At 48.2% G+C, this 17676-nt stretch overlaps 1 protein-coding gene across 1 annotated transcript in view; it reads left to right on the top strand.

Annotated features, from left to right (window-relative positions):
- HGFAC (HGF activator) overlaps positions 1–17676 on the top strand; it is a 122856-nt gene that overhangs the window by 8739 nt on the left and 96441 nt on the right. The window contains exon 2 of the mRNA XM_073574566.1: positions 4080–4164. Within this exon, the coding sequence (XP_073430667.1) occupies positions 4080–4164 (85 nt within the window). The remainder of the gene's footprint in view (positions 1–4079; positions 4165–17676) is intronic.

The following is a 17676-nucleotide window of genomic DNA, read 5'->3' as shown; positions in this document are numbered from 1 at the left end:
CAGTACGGGGATGCAGGTGGCTCCATAATGCGGCAATTTATCGCATGGGCTGATGCCCTCAGATCCAGGGCAATACGGCTGAGGGAACGCCCAGATGCAGTGAGTTTGGATCGGGAGGACACCCTGACACCGCAGAAGACAGTATAGAAGGGCAGGTCGCTAATCATGTGGCAGCTGACTTTGGAGGCTGATACTTTCATGGCTGGGATGAAACAGACTAGGGAATGTTTAACCGTAACAGAGCTGAATAGGGAGGATGCTGAGGAACCATACGATACTGTCTGACCCAGGTATTTGCTGTGTGGCAGAGAGAAGTGCAGGGAAAGAGGAAGAAATGTGCAAGGTGGAACTTGTTAATGCTGTGAAGAATATAGATGTGCTGCGTAAAGAATCATAGAATCATAGAATTGTAGAGTTGGAAGGCACCTCCTGGGCCATCTGGTCCAACCCCCTGCTCAAAGCAGGATTCGCTAAATAATCCCAGACAGATGTCTGTTCAGCCTCTGTTTGAAGACTTCTATTGAAGGAGAGCTTACCAACTCTCGTGGCAGCCTGTTCCACTCATTGATCACTCTAACTGTCAAAAAGTTTTTTCGAATATCTAATCTGTGCCTCCTCCCATTCAGTTTCATCCCATTGCTTCTAGTCTTTTGGGATGAAACCAGTAAAGTTCTTCTTTTGAAAGTTGAAATGGAGTGTTTCTCCATCCATGCGGATCCATCTATAGGGAGCCTTCAACAGCACAGAGAGGACCCTGACGGCGCAGAAAGTGAAGCCACAGGTATGCAGAGTAATGGACACTATTTTCATGTGATGGTAGGACAGGGCACAGATACACCTGTGTCCTCAGTCCATGACTATGAACCTGGCCCTCCTTCACACATGCATAAAAAGACAGACATAACCAGATGATAGGCCAGACAGCAGCCACAGTGTCTCCATCTGCCTCATAATAGGGAATCATCTGTTGGGGTTCCATCTGCATCATGTATTTCAGAGATTTACACTGAAACCGCAGTGTAAATGCTCAGCATAGAGCGAAGGATAAATGTGAGAGAATCCTTACTGCGATTTTTATGAGGCAGAATGAACAAATCAACAGCTGGTAAATAATTTGTTCCATCTATTTTTTTACACCGTTTCTCATGCAGAATAAGTTCTCAGCATGGTCTAACAGGCTTGTTGTATCTGGCAGACCTGGAGGTCGTCATGTCAGGTAATCATGACAATGATCAGGCCCTCGTTATGATGTTGTGGGGCACCGATCAGATGGGAGAGAAGCAATGAAAGGATTTGTGCATTGACGAGAGGGTCAGTGCAATTAGTCTGATGGGAGCTGGAGAGTAAATATCGCTGTGATGCAAGACCGAGAAGTGGAATGATGGCAGAGTATTCATCGGCAGTTTGGAGGAGTTCACGGCCCTGTGCATAGAGTGGGAGCCGGACTTGGATGTCAAGCCAGAGAATGAACCACCTGGGGTAGGCAGAGCAACATCATTGAACAGAAAAGCGACAGCTGGTAAACACTTTTGTTCTTCATGCAGAGCTGTCATTAGGGTGGGGCATACTGGGCATTTGCTCAGGACCCCCATCCCTCCTTGGGCCCCCAGCCAATAGCATGCCGCTAATAGCGGCAGACCACGCTATGCTAGGCAGCCTGTGAGTCAGGGGAGCCAGGTGCCAGCGCTGGCTACGGGCACCTCCCCACCTGGCATTGCACATTCAACTGTATCAGCATCCTGAATGTCGATACAGTTGAAAGCAAGGATGGCAGAGGGAGCATCAAGTGGCGTTTCCTCTCACATCATTTCCCCTCTGCGTCTGACGTGCTCCACACTGTACTGGGAAGTGGAGCTGCTGAGGAGATGCACTGCAGAGACTGGAGCAGTGGGAGAAAATGAGAGGTGAGTATTGTATTTTTTTTTTAAATTAGAGAGTACATTGTGGTGGCCATAATACTGGAGGACTATGGGGTTGTGCATGATACTATATGTAATTTATGGGGACTGCATTATACTCTATTGAGGACAATGAGGTGCATTATACTGTATGGAGGACTCTGGGAAGTGCATTATACTAATATGGAGGACTATGGGGAGTGAATTGTAATAAATGAAGGACTTTGGGGGGTGCATTAAACAGTATGGAGGCCTATGGGGTGCATTATACTTTTAGAGAACTCTGGGAAGTGCATTGGACTATATGAGGACTATGGGTACTATGAGGGGTGCATTATAAAATGTAGAGGACTATGGGGTGCATTATAGGTAGTACATTGTAATAAATGAAGGACTTTGGGTGGTGTATTATACTGTATGGAGGACTATGGGAAGTGCATCATTCTAAATGGTGGACTACGGGAACCTTGAGGGGTGCATTATAAAATATAGAGGACTATGGGGTGCATTATATGGTATGGAGGACTATGAGGAGTGCATTATACAATGTGGAGGACTATGGGGTGCTCATTATTCTATATGGAGGACTATGGGGAATGCATTATACAATATGGAGGACTTTTGCACAGGCGAAGGTGAAGAAGATCAATGCAGACACTGCCCATACAATGGCGGACAGGGTTCGCACAACCGCGCGCGTGCATGGCACATGCGTGGGATTGCAGCGCTGAACAGGTCAGTGTGACGCTGATGGGAGACGGGTACCATTATAATGAAAAGAGGAGGCAGGGATTTCTTCCAGGCACCACACATCCCGGAGCCTGGAAGAAATCATTAAAATAAAAGAATATAAATGCATTTCTCCAGTTCTACACAGCAGCTATGAGGCATACAGGTGAGACTGGTTTAACCATTCTATTACCCGTATGCCCATAGTAATAGATCAAAATGGTCCAGGGGGTGACAAATTCCATATAATTGAGAAAGAACATACCAGGCACACAATTTATGTGAATTGCCGGTCTGTTAAGCGGGACTACCTGCCCTTTCCTATGCACAGCTTGAAGCCCGGGGAGTGAGTGAAATTTCTTAAAGAAGATGGGCCCAGAGGATTGTATGTGGTGGCTGTTTCCTCTGTAGTGATGGGGGCTTATGACCAGAAGAAGACCTAAAGGTCTTGCCTTTACAGCTGACAAAGGTTTCCCCAACTACTGAGGCCCCAGCACCACCCTGTTCAAGGGTGCTCTTGAAAGGGGCCTGCAGAAGAGGTTACCCTGACACTGCCACCAGCAGTCCTTATATAAGGTTCAAGGTGCCCACTCTACTGTGTACATGAGGGAAGAGGAACTGGGTCTGAATAAGTGACCGAAGAGAACCAGAAACTGGAGAGGCTACAAGTTGTGCCTGTTACAACCCCATGTACTCGGAGTAGTTTGAGGCTCCAAGGTAGCATAGCTATCAGATCCTTGGTCCAATAAACCAGGACTCTGAACAGTATGGAAATAATGAACTATTTCTTTGAGAGTCAAGGTAGGCCGAACTGTTTTTGTTTTCCCCTTTGTTATGTTGTGCCTTTCCCTGCTGGATTAAAAGGCACTAAAACGGCTCGAAGGTCTTACACCCTCAGTTATGGACTGGGCTATATCCAGGACTATGAACTGTTGGTAAGCTAATGGACTGTGTTTCTGTTCTATGGGCAATGTTCAAATTGATGGACTGTGTTACTGTTCCGGGGTCCTTACCAATAAGGACCGGATCGACTCTGCCTCACAAGAAGAAGATGTTTCAGAGTTGTTTACAGTTAAAATGCATTACATGTTGTGTGGTGGTGAGACTGCCTTTTGTGTTTTACATGTTATGGATGACCGCTTAAGGCAATTGTTAAAGAAGGGAGGAGTGTAGGGACGTGGAGATGCTGTGCACACCCTTTGGGGAGCTTGTCGATAGTATTACGTCCTTATCTCTCCACATGCAGTTAAATCTTGAAAAAGTCCTTTCTGTCAATGAGAAATAATAATAATATTTTCTTCATTTGTGTGCTGAAGTATCTTTTTTTCCACGATTGAAGTTTTTTCTTCTGAGCACCTACTCTTGTCAAGCAGTGAGCAAACATATGTAGTGCCTCACTTTTCATATTTAGGTTATGGAGCATACTTACATAGACATATTATTATATTTTAGCACAGACCTGGATATGACAGCCGTGTGAAGCCTGGGGTCTTTTCTCCTTTGAGACGAATGAGTAATATTACAAGCAAGGAAAAAGGTAAGACGCACATATCATTCATTAGTGCTTCCCAACAGCTAGTAGTTTTATTGCCAGTGTGGTTTTGATATTTGCACCATGTAAATAAATCAAGAGGACAGATTTTTCTTTCTATGTCCTAACTTAGAGCACCGAGCACCTGAGGATTTACTATTGCAGGTGTGGTGACCGGTCATCTGTTCTTTTTCCAATTTGTAGGCATTTTAAAATGTCATCTCCAGGACATGCAGAGAGTTTAGTTTTGCAACAGCACAAGATGCACAGACTGGGGATCACCGCTCAATGCAATCAAGAGCACATTTTCTATCTAAATCACACCTCACCACTTGTGCGCTTTACACTTTCCCATCCCTCCTCCTCCCCAAGCTAACCACTGTGCTTATCCCAATCTTAACCCATCTCTTCAACTTGCTAACATCTGGCGTCTTTCCTTCCTCTTTCAAACATGCAACCATAACACCTATCCTGAAGGAGACAACCTCTACGTCAAGCTTTGCCCCAGATCACTGCTCACTTTTGCCTCCAAACTCCTTGAACAGCATGTCCACATTGAACTTTCCTCCCACCTCTCATTCAACTAGCTCTTCGACAACCTGCAGTCTGGCTTCTGTCCCAACCACTCAAAACTGCTCTAATCAAAATTACAGGGACTTACTAACCACCAAAGCCAAAAGACAACATTCTATACTCCTGCTAGACCTGTTGTGAGATATGGGAAAATGATAACTAAATGATATAATTTTGATTTCTGATGGAATTCCCCATCAAGATACAGTTTGGCCCCAAAATACTTGCTTCATACCTCACATCCCCCCTTCCTTGGCATTCATTCCCCAGGATCAATGTTTTTCTTTAATTAACTCCAAGAGGAAGCCTTTTGAAGCTCTGGTCCTCACCAATTATCACAAGGGTGTGAACTCTCCTGCAGTTACAGCCAAACTGGATTCATTTGTCTGACTCAAACACATGGAGACATTGTGACACTACAGGTCACAGCAAGGCTCTGAGGTATTGAATCTGGGAAATTACCTATAATAACAATGCAATATCTCTGAGCCTAGCCGAGCACATTCTCAGAACCGGCATTCCTTCCCCCACACTACCGTGTCCAGCAGCCACCTGTAGCACTCTGCGTTATGGAGTTATGAAGTGTAGCTACCAGGGATTACATACGGTAGACATATTTGGTCTCCCTGGACAGATAAAATCCAGTGGAAACCTGTGGCGGCACCACCGACCCATTTGGAGCTATGGGCGGAAAGCTATGGGCCATCCATGGTTCTGCCTGGAGAATAATACTCTCAAAGATGGGAGGAGAGAGGCTGCACAAGCCCAGGGGTGGGCACAGACTGTAGGAGGGAACAGCCTAGGAGATAAGAGGCAGCTCTTCATTTTGAGCTTAGTTTTCTACTGGCAGGAGGATCCATTACCAGACGCAGCCAGGAAAGCCTGTAACTAAGATTTGGATCTGTGATCCATCAGCACCTCCCTGTGGTCACATACTACATAACACGGTAATTCCAACCTATCTATACCCTATCCTTGTACTACACTCTTGACTGTATACCTGTATATCGTCTTGTAAATATATACCTGTATATTTCTAGTGCGCCCTTTAGGCAATTAAATATAAAATTAATCTTGGGCTTCTCTTTTATCTCGATACACGAGTCCCCACGTCCGAACGCTCCGTTGGTTATTATACGCTACCTGGGTTGGTTTCTGACCTGATATAAACTTGCTGTCAGACAGGGTTTATTTTGAATGAGGAATTGGTGGCAACATACTGTACTTTGTTAGTGAGGAGCTCTGACAGTGACGTCCGGGAGGTTTATATATATATATATATATATATATATATATATATATCCCCAGCCTGGACGGGTGATGTATATCCCCCCTCACTGGGAGCACCTCAATAACTCGTACCTATGAGTGAAGCCTTTCCGCCGATTATTTGCAGTCGGTGCAGTTCCCTGACTGACCTGGGGCAAGTGGTGGGGCCAAAGAGCTGATCCCTGCTGGTTCCTTCTCTCCCCTTCCCTGAGATGAGCAAAGTTGACACCCCCTTCCCCTGTGTGATCCGTCACTCCTGTCCTATGCCTTCAAAACACTTTACCACTTCCTCATAGTACAGATCCTCTTCTCCCATGACATCAAACACCTTGCCCTTTCCTGGATCTTCGCACATCTCACTTACTGCACATATGGCATCTCATTTCCACACTACCAATTCAATTCATCCTGCCGCTTCTCTATTGGTAACCTTCACTGTTTTGTCTGTGGACCCTTACTCTTCTCCAACTATACCTTTGGCTTGGGAGTTGGGACAACTTATAATGGCTGACCTATATGCTAATCACGCCAAGGTAATGCTCTGCTGGCATTCATGAAACCCATCTGATGCCAGATTGAGAAGTGTGAAGCGTCACTCCACAGCACATGTTTCCATTGCTCTTGAGTCCAATGAAGGTTGCTTTACAACACCGATAGGGTGCTTGGCATTGTGCTTGGTGATGTAAGGCTTGTATGCAGTTGCTCTGACATAAGAATCCTTGCCATAAAGTTCCAAGTGCATTCGGGGACTCCACTCTGTAACTTTATGTTGTCTTCACTTTGTGCCTGTGTTGTAATTTTTCAGGAATACCACTCACAATTGATTGTGGAATATTTAAGGCAAAATAGCTGGGTGACAACCTTTTATCTCTTTCCATCACTATTGGGCCATTTCCCCATCCATTGATTTGCTAACAGTACAGGTTTTCTGTATCAGTGCCTGCTCTTCCTGTCTCTGATTCTGTCTCAGGGCAGTACCCCACTCTCGTAATGGACGACGTAGGTCAACAATTCTAGTTCTGAGTCCTTTAGGACTTGTAGCTACATCCAGGCTGAGTGATATATAGTTAACTTCTGTCAGTGTGTACCTCATGCTGTGAGGTCTGGGTGTGATTGCAAGCCATTTAAGCTCCTGAAATACTGCTCTCCACTGTCAAATATAATCTGACTAGCTTATGTGGACTTTGGGTGCCTTGCGAAATTCCCACTGGACATTCCTGATTTTGACCTTGGCTCACTTTCTGACTATTCTTTTCGATTTTCTCCTTATATTGACTGGTTACCAGACAATTCTCTTGCCTCTGGTTTGCTACTCTGGAAAGCAGCTTTTCCGTGGAAGCTATCAAGTGGAGCTTGTTTTAAAACCAGATCACTGTACAGGGATTAAAGGATGAAGACTGGTGTTCCTCTGGAATGTGGCAGACGAAGAGGCTCGCACCAAATCCTGTGGCATCTGACAGATGTAACATACAGTACATGTTCTCTCTGCCCAGTATCAAAAGAGATCAGATTTTGGCAAGATTATAAGGAAGAAATGAAGGGCACGTGTCAGCTTTACAATGACCATCTCTCATGAAAACAAGGATCTGCTAGTAGCTGTTTAGCAATTCTGTTCACCGAGATTAAGTCTACAGTCACAGTATCAGTATTCAGCCAGTGTTTCACATCATTAATTTTTTGGTTCTGCAAATGTGTTGTTTGTAACTTTTATAATCTGCAAAAAGGTCACTTTGTGCCATTGCCACATTTACCATATGGCAATAATATGGTTTGAAAAACAAAAAAAAAAAAAAATTGGCAAAAGTAAAAATTTGTCAACACAATTTTACGTCTCTGTATCAATTATGCAAAAAGTTCACGACCTACTAACATACACTTACAAAGGCAATTACAAAGTGAGAGGAACATAAGGGGTTGAAATATATACACTCACTGGCCACTTTATTAGGTACACCATGCTAGTAAGGGGTTGGACCCCCTTTTGCCTTCAGAACTGCCTCAATTCTTCGTGGCAGAGATTCAACAAGGTGCTGGAAGCATTCCTCAGAGATTTTGGACCATATTGACATGATGGCATCACACAGTTGGCGCAGATTTGTCGGCTGCACATCCCTGATGCGAATCTCCCGTTCCACCACATCCCAAAGATGCTCTATTGGATTGAGATCTGGTGACTGAGGAGGCCATTTGAGTACAGTAAACTCATTGTCATGTTCAAGAAACCAATCTGAGATGATTCGTGCTTTATGACATGGCGCATTATCCTGCTGAAAGTAGCCATCAGATGTTGGGTACATTGTGGTCATAAAGGGATGGACATGGTCAGCAACAATACTCAGGTAGGCTGTGGCGTTGCAACGATGCTCAATTGGTACCAAGGGGCCCAAAGAGTGCCGAGAAAAAATTCCCCACACCATGACACCACCACCACCACCAGCCTGAACCGTTGATACAAGGCAGGATGGATCCATGCTTTCATGTTGTTTACGCCAAATTCTGACCCTACCATCCGAATGTCGCAGCAGAAATCGAGACTCATCAGACCAGGCAACGTTTTTCCAATCTTCTACTGTCCAATTTCGATGAGCTTGTGCAAATTGTAGCCTCAGTTTCCTGTTCTTAGCTGAGAGAAGTGGTACCCAGTGTGGTCTTCTGCTGCTGTAGCCCATCTGCCTCAAAGTTCGACGCACTGTGCGTTCAGAGATGCTCTTCTGCCTACCTTGGTTGTAACGGGTGGCAATTTGAGTCACTGTTGCCTTTCTATCAGCTCGAACCAGTCTGCCCATTCTCCTCTGACCTCTGGCATCAACATGGCATTTCCGGCCACAGAACTGCCGCTCACTGGATTTTTTTTCTTTTTCGGACCATTCTCTGTAAACCCTAGAGATGGTTGTGCGTGAAAATCCCAGTAGATCAGCAGTTTCTGAAATACTCAGACCAGCCCTTCTGGCACCAACAATCATGCCACGTTCAAAGGCACTCAAATCACCTTTCTTCCCCATACTGATGCTCGGTTTGAACTGCAGGAGATTGTCTTGACCATGTCTACATGCCTAAATGCACTGAGTTGCCGCCATGTGATTGGCTGATTAGAAATTAAGTCTTAACACACAGTTGGACAGGTGTACCTAATAAAGTGGCCAGTGAGTGTATATTTACACAGACAAAAAGCAAAAATTTATAACATAGACAGAGCATGCTCTTGCCAAGAAGTTTCCCCCTCAGGTGACATAAAATAATTTGTGAAAATATCACGCGCTTTGAGACCAGAGAGACAGTCTACGTTGAGGGTTGATAGGTGGTCTCGCCCTACGCACATTGTTCGACCCACGCACAAAACCAGCAGAGGATGAACAATCATGTATCCTTGTGACGTTATGAAGAACCACACAGGCTTTGATATCTTCATTCACATTTTGTTCACTCAGTTGAATGGAATACTGGAGTACCCGCCATTTGGCACAAAGAATGCCAAACGAACACTCCACCAGTCGCCGAGCACGTGATAGGCACAAGTTAAAAATTCTGCTCCGATGGTCCAAGTTGCTCCGCGGATATGGCCTCATTACATTGCACGTTAACTGAAACGCCTCATCTGCCACAAGGACATAAGGGACTGATTCTTCAGTGGAGCCTGGTAGCTGGCTTGGTGGTGGTAGATCCAACTGGTTGGTGCGTAGCCGCCGACCCATAATAGAAGTATTGAAGACTCTTGAGTCTCCCGTCCTTCCATAGGCCCCAATGTCGACAATTATAAACTTGTATTGAGGGTCTACCAGAGCCAACAATACAACAGAAAAGTATTGTTTATAATTGAAGAATTGGGAGCCAGAGTTCGGCGGCTTACGCACCTGGATATGTTTCCCATCAAGGGCCCCAATACAATTTGGAAACTAGCATTCCTCCTCAAAGTCCCATGAGTTCCTCAACCAGTCTTCCATCCTGGGCTCGGGCATGACGAGTTGATGTAGTCTTGACCAGATTTCACTACGTGTCGACCTGACTATGCCAGAAATGGTAGATCTTCCAATGAGAAACTCATGGAGGAGGGCGGCATAAGACAGGTCAGTGGACAGGAAGCTGAAGAACAACAGAAATGTAACATTTAGAATCCAAAAATGAGAAAAACAACAGCTACATATGGGTCGCCCTCCCCAGGGCTGCGGGGTACTTGGTACCGGGCCGGTATCGGCGGGATGTGTCACAGCAGCGGTGACCCGGACCGTGGCCCTGGGCGCTCAAGTAATGGCGATATGTGAATGGTGAATAGTTTGTGACGCCACCTGTGGTGTTCGGCAAGGGAGGTGTTAAGCCGACGCTGCAGACAGATCCTCTGGGACAGATGGTGTGGTGCAGCAGTGATGGTATAGCCCTCCACAGGCAGGGCTGTTGTCCCAGGGCAGTGTAGATGTGGGGACACTTAGATGGTGTAGCGTCCGGCACAGGGAATGTAGCAGTGCCAGGCGAACGGACGCAGGAAGGAATGGAGGACACCAGGGCATGTAGTTCCAAAGCTTTACTCACAGTCTGTAGTGCCCGCTTCTGTGCCGTGTCCTCCGGGTCAGGGACTCAGTCAACCTCCAGGCAAGATGGAAAGCTCCCTTCCACACTCCGCCAACTTATGTGCCTTTTCTGAACGTCTCCTCTATAGCGCCTTTAAGTGTGAAGATCTCCTAGTACTGAGTTACACTGGAGTTCCTCAAGACAGATGTTCCCAAGAACTCTACTTGTACAGCAGACAGCTGTAGCCTGCTTCAGGGACTCCTCTCTCCTGAGTCCCGGCTCTCTATCCGTATTGCTGTTGTGCCCTCAAGTCTTAGATGGGAGTAGTGCATTTACAGCCCACTACTCCACCGGTGTCTGCTGCAGAACCATTAGTGTTCATACAACCTCGGGGACCGGGCCCCGGCCTTGCGCTTAGAACTTCTAGGCAGGGTTCTTCCTCTAAACGACGTCCTCTGTGTTCCCTTTTACTCCTACGTTCTGTACTTGTCTTTCCCTTCTATGGAAGCTCAGGCTTCAGTTCTACATCTTTCTCCTTCTTTCCTTTCCTGTGCCAGCTATCTCAGGTCACTGAGGCAGCTGCAGCACTCCTTCCTCCATCCCTTCTTCCAGGGATCTCCTTTCCTCACTCCTCTCTGAGTGACTTCCTCCCTCCTACTGACCTCCTGTCAGAGTGACCTGTAATCCTAAACCATCCCGCTCTTTTATGTATACTAAACTCCACCCGCCTCCCAGCACGTTAAGTGTTCCAAGCAGGGAACCACCAAAGGTGCTCTGCTACCCTCTAAGCAAGGAGCCGCAATGTGGTTATGCTGAACTTCTCTATTGTGTGGGGTGCGAGTGTTGGAGCGTGGTCAGGGGCCTCCAACTTACCTGGATGGTGAGGCACCACACCTTAGAAGAAGGTGCAGTACCACTGTGTTGATTGAGCCTCAGGGGCGCCACACATACATACCAAACATTTTCTTTTTTCAAATCTACTAACACACATATTTGTTCAAGCATAATGACCAAGTAATATTCAGTACATATTACACCTAACAATCTGGTCTGTAAGTTTAAATATATCTGGACTAAGATGAGGCCAAAAAAATGAGCACAAATAAGAAAATACACATTGGGCAACAAATCATGAACATAGAGAATGTGGTTGTGTAGTACATACCATATTGTGAGTAGAAGTCGCTCCTCCGCAGATATGGCTTTGCGCATCCTTGTGTCCTGAAAGGTTATACCAGGGCGCACAGTCTCCAAGAGGAGATCAAATGTTGCAAGGCTCATGCGACAATATTGGAAAAATTTTTCCGGATGCTCCTGCAGAGAAGAATAGAGGCGGTGAAAATGACCTCTTGTGAGTCGTTGCCTCAAAAGTGGATGGACCCACATGCGTCTCCTCCTCCGCGGATCCACTATCACTGGGTGTGGCTGACCAAAGCGGCGTGACAAAAGCCAGTGGAAGAGAACCTGCTCAGTTGTGTTGAAACTCAGACTGTCTGTCATGTTGGCCAAACAACACCAACACACCTAGTCAAGGCAAGGTCACAAATGGACAGAATCAGGGGTGGATTAAGGGTAGCCGGGGCCCGGGGCAGTTCAGACTCTGTGGGCCCCCCTCGTCACGTGACGGGGGTCACGAATCGTAGAGCCACACTCTACATAGAGAATAATGGGGCCTCCAGCACCGACCTCCACCCGCAGAGCCGCACTCCACATAGAGAATGGAGCCTCCAGCACCGACCTCCACCCGCAGAGCCACACTCCACATAGAGAATAATGGAGCCTCCAGCACCGACCTCCACCCGCAGAGCCGCACTCCACATAGAGAATAATGGGGCCTCCAGCACCGACCTCCACCCGCAGAGCCGCACTCCACATAGAGAATAATGGGGCCTCCAGCACCGACCTCCACCCGCAGAGCCGCACTCCACATAGAGAATAATGGAGCCTCCAGCACCGACCTCCACCCGCAGAGCCCCACTCCACATAGAGAATAACGGAGCCTCCAGCACCGACCTCCACCCGCAGAGCCACACTCCACATAGAGAATAATGGAGCCTCCAGCACCGACCTCCACCTGCAGAGCCGCACTCCACACAGAGAATAATGGAGCCTCCAGCACCGACCTCCACCCGCAGAGCCGCACTCCACACAGAGAATAATGGAACCTCCAGCACTGACCTCCACCCGCAGAGCCGCACTCCACATAGAGAATAATGGAGCCTCCAGCACCGACCTCCACCCGCAGAGCCGCACTCCTCATAGAGAATAATGGAGCCTCCAGCACCGACCTCCACCCGCAGAGCCGCACTCCACATAGAGAATAATGGAGCCTCCAGCACTGACCTCCACCCGCAGAGCCGCACTCCACACAGAGAATAATGGAGCCTCCAGCACCGACCTCCACCCGCAGAGCGACACTCCACATAGAGAATAATGGAGCCTCCAGCACCGACCTCCACCCGCAGAGCGACACTCCACATAGAGAATAATGGAGCCTCCAGCACCGACCTCCACCCGCAGAGCGACACTCCACATAGAGAATAATGGAGCCTCCAGCACCGACCTCCACCCGCAGAGCCGCACTCCACACAGAGAATAATGGAGCCTCCAGCACCGACCTCCACCCGCAGAGCCCCACTCCACATAGAGAATAATGGGGCCTCCAGCACCGACCTCCACCCGCACTCCACATAGAGAATAATGGAGCCTCCAGCACCTACCTCCACCCGCAGAGCCCCACTCCACATAGAGAATAATGGGGCCTCCAGCACCGACCTCCACCCGCAGAGCCCCACTCCACATAGAGAATAATGGAGCCTCCAGCACCGACCTCCACCCGCAGAGCCACACTCCACATAGAGAATAATGGAGCCTCCAGCACCGACCTCCACCCGCAGAGCCACACTCCACATAGAGAATAATGGAGCCTCCAGCACCTACCTCCACCCGCAGAGCCCCACTCCACACAGAGAATAATGGAGCCTCCAGCACCGACCTCCACCCGCAGAGCCGCACTCCACATAGAGAATAATGGAACCTCCAGCACTGACCTCCACCCGCAGAGCCGCACTCCACATAGAGAATAATGGAGCCTCCAGCACCGACCTCCACCCGCAGAGCCGCACTCCTCATAGAGAATAATGGAGCCTCCAGCACCGACCTCCACCCGCAGAGCCGCACTCCACATAGAGAATAATGGAGCCTCCAGCACTGACCTCCACCCGCAGAGCCGCACTCCACACAGAGAATAATGGAGCCTCCAGCACCGACCTCCACCCGCAGAGCGACACTCCACATAGAGAATAATGGAGCCTCCAGCACCGACCTCCACCCGCAGAGCGACACTCCACATAGAGAATAATGGAGCCTCCAGCACCGACCTCCACCCGCAGAGCGACACTCCACATAGAGAATAATGGAGCCTCCAGCACCGACCTCCACCCGCAGAGCCGCACTCCACACAGAGAATAATGGAGCCTCCAGCACCTACCTCCACCCGCAGAGCCCCACTCCACATAGAGAATAATGGGGCCTCCAGCACCGACCTCCACCCGCACTCCACATAGAGAATAATGGAGCCTCCAGCACCTACCTCCACCCGCAGAGCCCCACTCCACATAGAGAATAATGGGGCCTCCAGCACCGACCTCCACCCGCAGAGCCGCACTCCACATAGAGAATAATGGAGCCTCCAGCACCGACCTCCACCCGCAGAGCCGCACTCCACATAGAGAATAATGGAGCCTCCAGCACCGACCTCCACCCGCAGAGCCGCACTCCACATAGAGAATAATGGAGCCTCCAGCACCGACCTCCACCCGCAGAGCCGCACTCCACACAGAGAATAATGGAGCCTCCAGCACTGACCTCCACCCGCAGAGCCCCACTCCACATAGAGAATAATGGGGCCTCCAGCACCGACCTCCACCCGCAGAGCCACACTCCACATAGAGAATAATGGAGCCTCCAGCACTGACCTCCACCCGCAGAGCCGCACTCCACATAGAGAATAATGGAGCCTCCAGCACCGACCTCCACCCGCAGAGCCGCACTCCACATAGAGAATAATGGGGCCTCCAGCACCGACCTCCACCTGCAGAGCCGCACTCCACACAGAGAATAATGGAGCCTCCAGCACCGACCTCCACCCGCAGAGCCGCACTCCACATAGAGAATAATGGAGCCTCCAGCACCGACCTCCACCCGCAGAGCCGCACTCCACATAGAGAATAATGGAGCCTCCAGCACCGACCTCCACCCGCAGAGCCGCACTCCACATAGAGAATAATGGAGCCTCCAGCACCGACCTCCACCCGCAGAGCCGCACTCCACATAGAGAATAATGGAGCCTCCAGCACCGACCTCCACCCGCAGAGCCGCACTCCACATAGAGAATAATGGAGCCTCCAGCACCGACCTCCACCCGCAGAGCCACACTCCACATACATGGCTGCTCTCAGTGCTCTGTGCTGTGCGCACAGGACCTGTGATGAGGTCACAGGAGGGGAGGAGACAGGGGTCACATGATCGGGGGCCCTGACACCTTCCCTCCTGTGATCTCATCACAAGCCTTTGTACGCTACCAGCAGCATCAGCGTTCACGCTACTTGTAGATGCTGCTGGTAGCAGAGCACATAATGCCGCCCCCACGGTCACTCACTTTTAGGTGGGGAGAAGATGGAGTGCCATTGCAGCAGCCAGCAGGAATGTGGTGGGGGCCCCCTTAGAAGCTCTTGTGGTGGGGGCCCCGGGGCTGAAGCCCCGCCTGCCCTGCCTATAATCCGGCCCTGCGCGGTGGCGGATTATAATGGGGCAATTTACTGGCCTGGGCTGTGGGCCCCTTAACCCCACTGGGCCCGGGGCAACTGCCCAAATTGACCTCATTATAATCCGCCACTGGACAGAATGGAGGCTGCCACCTGTTCCTGAGCCAATACATAGGGTGTAGGCTAATGATTTAAATAGTTTGCAGGCCTCAAAGCCGTTAAATGTCTATTTTGCAATTTGGAGAGAAAATCTCGCCACACGGATGCCATACAGATTACATACGGATTCTTACATGCGCAAAATACGCGACCACACCTTGATTACGGATGACATACGGAGCACTATTTAGGGGTCATTCATCCGTATTACGCCTGTAAACTACGGATCGTATTTTGCGTCGGTTAGTGTGACAATGGCCTAACTTGTAGATCCATGTGTGTAGCCATCACTTTTGAAGATTTAGGTAATGACGGGCTTAGTTCTCTACCTTTAGCTAATTCATTGTACAGTGCCATGATCATGTTACATTTGGCTCTATAAAAAAGGAATCTGTCAGCAAGTTTTTGCTATTAATGTGATAGAACCATGTAGGGGCAGAGACCCTGATTCCAGCGCTGTTTCCCTTAATGGGCTGCATGTTGTAGTTTCAATAAAATAAATGCTTTATCAGCAGTAGATTATCACTAGAGGACGAGTTGTCTTGTGCCATGTAGTGGCCTTGCTTTGCATAACCTCGCCCCCATCACTGATTGCCAACTTTCTGCCTATGCACAGTGTACACAGAAAGCTGCCAATCAGTGGTGTGGGCGGGGTTATACAGTGCTCAGCATTCAGAGAATTGGTAGATCTGCAGCAGATAAAGCATGGATTTTATCAAAACAACACCAAGCAGCGCAGTGAGACATCGCTGGACTCTTATGGTCTCTTATGATGCGCTCAGAATACACAGCAAAAACCTGGTGGCTGATTTTAGTGGTTACCATTATCTGCTACCTTCAAGCCTGTGTTTGATCGACATCTCTTTCCCTAATTCATTGATCAAACATTTTGTGATAGTAAAAGGGAGAGGGTGTCCTGTCAGATAACTTATGACCCATGTTTTCAGAATCTGGAAAAGTCTCCGTAGTAGTGACATAACCGCCTGCCTTCATGATCGCAATGCTAATAGTAATGTAAAGCTTCTTTTGTTTGTTTTCTTCATAACCAACATAAAATTGCATTGCCTCCCGAAGTGTGACTGATGGCAGATGATGAAAGCAATGGCTGGATGTGAAAATGCTAAAGGATCTGGGAGAATTAGGCTGTAGTTCAGACAGATCACTGGGGAATACTCTGTGCTGTAATGGGAAGAGACAGCTCGGTAATGGGACAGAAGTACAAAGTAATAGGTCCCTCTGTGTTCCTTCTAGAAGGTGTCAGCCGGCTTTGATGTCCTATAACTCCTGCCTCATCTAGGTCCTCATCAACATGTAGAAAGAAAAGGAAATAGCTTGACACAGTAACTCAGAAGGACGCCATCAGCAATTTATATTACTAATAAAATGTCATACACTAAAGGGAAGCATTCATTTCACCTAAAGACATAACATAACTCATGTGTCTATGTTATCGCTAACTTAAAAGGTGTATTCCATAGAAATCTTACCTCATATCAGTGTTACTCACCTGCCTGCCTCCCTCTGCTGCTCTGAGTTTACGCTGGCAACTTAATGCACACATATGATATCATTCTGTCAGGACATATGGAGCGACTTGTGTGGTGGCACAGTATGACACCACCATCTGAGAAACCCAGCTTTGCAATGTTGCTGGGTAACTCAGTCATTCTGCTGTGCCATCTTTGCAACTGGACTCTCAGCTGTCATGACTCCACTCCTGGGCTCGATCCGGTGATCTCTGGCTGCGGGTCAGTTTGGACCTCTCTGTTGGACCACAGCCTGTGTTGTCTCTGTCCAACTGCTGATAATGCTGTTATCTTTGCTTTTCTTTCTTTTCTGTGTTGGTTCCGTGCAGGTGTTTTCACTTCTTTGTTTGGTTTGTCCTATGATAAGGGACTATTTATACTCGCCATGAACTTGTAATCTTTTCCGGCTATATTCCAAGATGGATGGTGTTTGGAGTATCATCTTCTCCGCTTCAGATTATCTTACCTGATTAATCTGTTACTTTTCCGTCGGTTTGTTTGTGTGTCATCCTTCCCAGTTGCCTTTTATTTCTTTTATTTTTGGGGTCTGTGAGGTTTTCCACGTATTCCGTTTGTTGTTTGGTTCTAATTATTATCTCCCATCTTTCCTGGGTGACTGTGTGAACACATCCTTACTTCTCATCCTCTGCTTGTGTGCACTACTTTCTGTTGTTATTTTGGACTACACACTGGTTTTAGTTTAGGATGCAGTTAAGGACACT

The sequence above is a fragment of the Dendrobates tinctorius genome, unplaced genomic scaffold (assembly GCF_039654945.1).
Source record: "Dendrobates tinctorius isolate UK_male_01 unplaced genomic scaffold, ASM3965494v1 ptg000039l, whole genome shotgun sequence".
Classification (NCBI taxonomy): Eukaryota; Metazoa; Chordata; class Amphibia; order Anura; family Dendrobatidae; genus Dendrobates; species Dendrobates tinctorius.
This window is presented reverse-complemented; position numbering and strand designations above follow the sequence as displayed.